Source organism: Ranitomeya imitator, chromosome 2, assembly GCF_032444005.1.
Source record: "Ranitomeya imitator isolate aRanImi1 chromosome 2, aRanImi1.pri, whole genome shotgun sequence".
Taxonomy (NCBI): domain Eukaryota; kingdom Metazoa; phylum Chordata; class Amphibia; order Anura; family Dendrobatidae; genus Ranitomeya; species Ranitomeya imitator.
Genome location: NC_091283.1, coordinates 342,473,012 through 342,479,011, shown reverse-complemented (window position 1 = coordinate 342,479,011; position 6,000 = coordinate 342,473,012). Strand labels below are relative to the sequence as shown.

The window sequence follows — 6,000 nt, the reverse complement described above, 5'->3', positions numbered from 1 at the left end:
GGGAGCTGAGGGTTAGAAAAAGACACAGGTGTGATTCCACAGGGCTTCAGCCTAGGGACTATGTTTTCAGCTGGTGGATTACAGAACTGCAAAACTGCCGAACACTGAGCCCACAAATTTGTTTGGATAACCTGGGTTGGGACAATTTGGTCACCTGGCCACATACCTCGTTGTGCTCAGTTAGCTTCCTTAGCTTGCTGCTATCTCCTCTCTGTGAGTGCTCACCAAAAGCAGGGTGCTGCTGGTTGGAGTAGTTGACCTTAGATGCCCCAAAGTTGCAGAGGTTCTAATACCCGGCGAACCAGCAGAAAGGTGAGACTCAGTGCAAGTGACAATCATGTGTCCTTTCTGGGAATGTAATATATGCTGTTAACTGTTGGTGATGCAATAAAGTCTCACCGGAGTGTGGTACTATCATCCTGTGTTGTCTGAGTAGTGTTCTGCCCACTGGGAAGGAGTATGAGCATTCAGTGGGATGAGCCCCGACCCGTGCAAGGGGTTCTCCTAGTGGTGGACAACCCCTTTAAGATACAATTTTCGGAGGAAAAACCCAACATTATAAACATGCAAAAAAGGCTTCTTCCCTGTCTGACTCCTTTAAAGTTTTACACAGAAATCTATTCTTAATAAACATTTCCCACATTAAAAACATGAAAAAGGCTTCTCCACTGTGTAACTTCTCTGGTGACTAAGAAGAGGTGATTTCTTCACAAAACATTTCCCACATTCTGAAAATCAAGGAGAAAGAAACCAGACATATGGTCAAGAAAGCAAAGAATAGGACAATATATTTAAGGCTAAAATACCTTTATTGGGGAGGGTAACGAGAAGTAGCACTACATGCAAAAGAGGTGCCCGCACGAGTTAAAAGATGAAACATGATTAAACATAATGATAAAAATATATAAAAAAAAACGGGTCCACAAAAAAATAGATGAAAAAATCTACTATATAATTGTCTAAGGGTCACTTCCGTCTGTCTGTCTGTCACGGATATTCATTGGTCGCGGCCTCTGTCTGTCATGGAAATCCAAGTCGCTGATTGGTCGTGGCTGTTTTGCCGCGACCAATCAGCGACGGGCACGGTCCGGAAAAAAATGGCCGCTCCTTACTCCCCGCAGTCAGTGCCCGGCGCCTGCATACTCCCCTCCGGTCACCGCTCACACAGGGTTAATGCCGGCGGTAACAGACCGCGTTATGCCGCAGGTAACGCACTCCGTTACCGCCGCTATTAACCCTGTGTGTCCCCAACTTTTTACCATTGATGCTGCCTATGCGGCATCAATAGTAAAAAAATGTAATGTTAAAAATAATAAAAAAACAAAAAAACTGCTATACTCACCCTCCGTAGTCCGCCGAGCCGCTCGCGCCTGCCGCTATCTTCCATTCCCAGCGATGCATTGCGAAATTACCCAGAAGACTTAGCGGTCTTGCGAGACCGCTAAGTCATCTGGGTAATTTCGCAATGCATCCTGGGAACGGAAGATGGCGGCAGCCGCGCGCCTATCGCTGGAGCTTCGGTGGATCCCAAGGGTGAGTATATAACTATTTTTTTATGTTAATTATTTTTTTTTAACAGGGATATGGTGCCCACACTGCTGTATACTACGTGGGCTGTGTTAGATACTGCGTGGCTCTGTGCTGTATACTACATAGGCAGTGTTATATACTATGTGGGCTGTGTGATATACTCTGTGGGCTGTGCTAGATATTACGTGGCCACTGTTATATTCTGTGTGGGCAGTGTTATGTAGTATGTGACTGGACAATATATTACGTGATTGGGCAATATACTACGTGACTGGGCAATATACTATGAGACTGGGCAATATACTACGTGACTGGGCAATATACTACGTAGCTGGGCAATATACTACGTGGCTGGGCAATATACTACGCGGCTGGGCAATATACTACGTGACTGGGCAATATACTACGTGGCTGGGCAATATACTACTTGGCTGGGCAATATACTACGTGGCTGGGCAATATACTGCGTGGCTGGGCAATATGCTATGTGGCTGGGCAATATACTACGTGACTGGGCAATATAGTAGGTGGCTGGGCAAGATACTAAGTGGCTGGGCAATATACTACATGGCTGGGCAATATACTACGTGGGCTGTGCAATATACTACGTGGACATGCATATTCTAGAATACCCGATGTGTTAGAATCGGGCCACCATCTAGTAGTATATAAATAAATAAGCATAAATAGCAGATTATTAAGCAATTCAAGAAATAACAGGGGCCCAGAAGGGAATTGCCTCACGGTGATAGTGTGACTAAAAAATGGATCACAATATCAATGAGACTGGGATGGTAACACAGTCATCTGGATACAAAAAATATCAAAGGTACAAATACCCAAGCTATATACAATGAAAGTTGATGCCACAGAGGTGTAAGTACATAAGAAGCAAAAGTAATGCATGACTGAATATAATATATAGCATGTACAAAATACAGGGAAAACAAGTGAATAGGTGCAGGAAAATGCAAGACCTGTGATGGAATAGTTGTGATTGTGATTTATTAATTGGGCAAGTGAATATAGGCAGGAAATGCAAAGGCTGCTAGAGTAAAAAAATCCAGGATAGGATGGAATAGTGTACGCATGGGCACAAAGTTACCTGTGCGGTTCACGGTCAATGGTGCAGCGCATATCCCAACAAGCGATTCAGAACGTGTCTTTTTTTATAAGGGGTTCATTCTGAAAATGCAAAAAAGGCTTCTCCCCTGTGTGACTTCTCTGATGTTTACTAAGAGTAGATTTCAGTGTAAAACATTTCCCACATTAAAAACATGAAAAAGGATTTTCCACTGTGTGACTTCTCTGGTGACTAAGAAGAGATGATTTCTTCACAAAATATTTCCCACATTCTGAACAAGAAAAAGGCTTCTTCCCTGTGTGAGTTCTCTGGTGTATAACAAGACTCCATTTCTGGCTAAAACATTTCTCACATTCTGAACATGAAAAAGGCTTCTTCCCTGTGTGAGTTCTCTGGTGTATAACAAGATTACATTTCTGGGTAAAACATTTCCCACATACTGAACAGGAAAATGGCTTCTCCCCTGTATGGGTTTTCTGGTGCTTAACAAAATTTGATTTCTGAGTAAAATATTTCCCACATTCTGAGCAGGAAAAAGGCTTCTCTCCGGTGTGGGTTCTCTGGTGCTTAATCAAATCCGATTTTTGGTTAAAACATTTTCCACATTCTGAACATGAAAAAGGCTTATTTCCTGTGTGAGTTATCTGGTGTATAACAAGACTCCATTTCTGGTTAAAACATTTCTCACATTCTGAACATGAAAAAGGCTTCTTCCCTGTGTGAGTTCTTTGGTGTATAACAAGATTACATTTCTGGTTAAAACATTTTCCACATTCTGAACAGGAAAAAGGCTTCTCCCCTGTGTGAGTTTTCTGGTGACTAACAAGATTTGATTTCTGGGTAAAACATTTTCCACATTCTGAACAGGAAAATGGCTTCTCTCCTGTGTGACTTCTTTGGTGTCTAACAAAATCTGATTTATGGTTAAAACATTTCCCACATTCTGAACATGAAAATTGCCTCTCCCCTGTGTGACTTCTCTGGTGACTATCAAGATCTGATTTTTGGCTAAAACATCTCCCACACTTGGAACAAGCAAATCTATTCTCCGCTGTGTGAATTTTTTGATGTTTAAGAAAAGATTTTTCGAGGGGAAAACTATTTCCATGTTCTGAAAGTGAAAATGGCTTCTTTTCCTTAGTAGTCTGCAATGAATCAGAAGATGGGACCTGTTTCCAAGGATCAGACGACAGATCTTTGCTGTGAAGGGATGTTGGTATATCTGGAGTAATGGAAATCACTTCACTTGTATCCTGTGGGATCTCAAGATCAAATGATTTAAAAATTGAAGATGTCAGCTGTCCCTCTGATCTCCTGGTACAGTCATCTGCTAAGAATAAAACCAATTGTTATTTATGAATAACTTATCCTGGAAATATATATTTTTGAACATTTCACCTTAAACTGTCTGTAAAAATGGCAAATTATAATAATCTTTATTTTTATATAGCGCTAACATATTCCGCAGCGCTTTACACTCTTTATCATCGCTGTCCCCGTTGGGGCTCACAATCTAAATTCCCTATCAGTATGTCTTTGGAATGTGGGAGGAAACCGGAGTGCCTGGAGGAAACCCACGCAAACACGGAGAGAACATACAAACTCTTTGCAGATGTAGTCCTCGGTGGGATTTGAACCCAGGACTTCAGCGCTGCAAGGCTGCTGTGCTAACCACTGCGCCACCGTGCAATTATGTAAAAATATTGAATTATTCACCAAGACAATAGCAGTTCAACAATTTTTCCACATTTTTAGTGACTCAAACGCTCTTGAAAAGCAACATGGCTTCCACAAACCAATCCAGCAATATCTGCTATCCCAAAGTCAAATCTCCCTCTCTCTTCTGAGCCTTGCAGGGTGCCCAAACCACATTTAGCACCCATGTATTTGCCACTACTATAGTGAGGAGACCCCATTTAACTTACAGTGTGTATATCATGGAGTACAATCTGTGTACTATGTGTGGGGCAATAAAATTGCAATTGTGCAGTTTTCACTCTCCAACATTCACTGCTTGCTAATTTCCATTATAAATTAATTCGTTGAGGGTTATAATTTCCAAAATGGAGTCACTTTATGGGGATTTCTACTGTTCTGGTTTTCTGCCATTTTGTCATATAAGGTCTTCTGAAAATGGTGTGCACCATCTCCTCTGGGATCTGCACCTGCGACATCTGCTTCTGTCACCAGGAGCCACCTTATTCATTTTGCAGGAGGGGCTGGTGATGAAGGAGACATTGCAACCAGAAGCTCTGTCCAGCCACTAAGATTAGGATGCCTTGGACCTGTAGTTCCATCCAATCTGGCAGTATGGGTCCGTGTGCTTTCCAGCTGAAGTAATCTTCTTCCTGCTTCAGCCGTTTGTTAAGCAACACACCCTACTAAATCTCCAAGCATATTGCTGGAAGCTGCCAGATACAGCCTTGTACTCCTCTGGTTCAGTCCTATATGCTCAGTTCCCAGCTTGTATATTTGTTTCCTTAACTATCATAAAGGCAGGGCAGTAACAACCACAGTTGCAGAGGGTCAGGGGCCTGCTGACACCAGCAAAAAGTTGAACTGGATGTGCGTTCTCAGATGCATCATATTATATAGAGGATTATGGGCTGTGCATTATACTTCTTCTATGGAGCCCCATGACTTCTATGCACACCCCTGGTAAGTATAATGATTTATTTTCTTCTGTACATTATAGAACAATGGCAGAACAAGTACCAGGATGGGGCCAGGATGAGGGGGTACCCAGTCCAAATCTTGCAACGGGGAAAATCAGAATCTAGTATTACTAGTATTTTCTGTCAGATGAATTTCTTGAAGACATATTGAACATTTAAAGAGAACTTTTTTATAATAGTGCAGAGCTGAGGTGTCTTAAATTTAGATCTCGGGCATTTGGAAGAGGCAATGGAGACCTTTTTTTAAAGTCCACCAAGGAGTTACAGACTTAGATAAGGGAGGCAAGCCAATCCTACCACAATCAAACTATCATACAGAATGAATCTGTAAAAAAATACTTTTTGAGTTTTACTCATTTATGGTGGACCATTGGAGCTTCTATGAGTCCTGACCAGAAGAGTAGAGAAAGTATTAGTGCTCCCCATTTCAGGAGAGATTGTTCAGTAATCTGAATTCCTTAGGATTGAAAACACAAAGTAATTTATGACATGGAGTGATTCCATGAAATCAGGGCTTGAGCCATGCCAACACATGTCCTGCAGGCATGAATAAATGTATATTACAGCTATCAGCTTAGACATACAGTGGGAAAAAAGTATTTAGTCATCCACCAATTGTGCAAGTTCTCCCACTTAAAAAGATGAGATAGGCCTGCAATTGACATCATAGCTAGACCATAACTATGAGAGTCAAAATGAGAAACCAAATCC

The 6,000-nt window shown here is 41.8% G+C and overlaps 1 protein-coding gene across 1 annotated transcript in view; it reads right to left on the bottom strand.

The window, feature by feature from the left end:
* Positions 1-790: 790 nt before the first annotated feature.
* LOC138663697 (gastrula zinc finger protein XlCGF57.1-like) overlaps positions 791-6,000 on the bottom strand; it is a 130,819-nt gene continuing 125,609 nt past the window's right edge. The window contains exon 7 of the mRNA XM_069749997.1: positions 791-3,944. Within this exon, the coding sequence (XP_069606098.1) occupies positions 2,800-3,944 (1,145 nt within the window). The 3' untranslated portion in view covers positions 791-2,799. The remainder of the gene's footprint in view (positions 3,945-6,000) is intronic.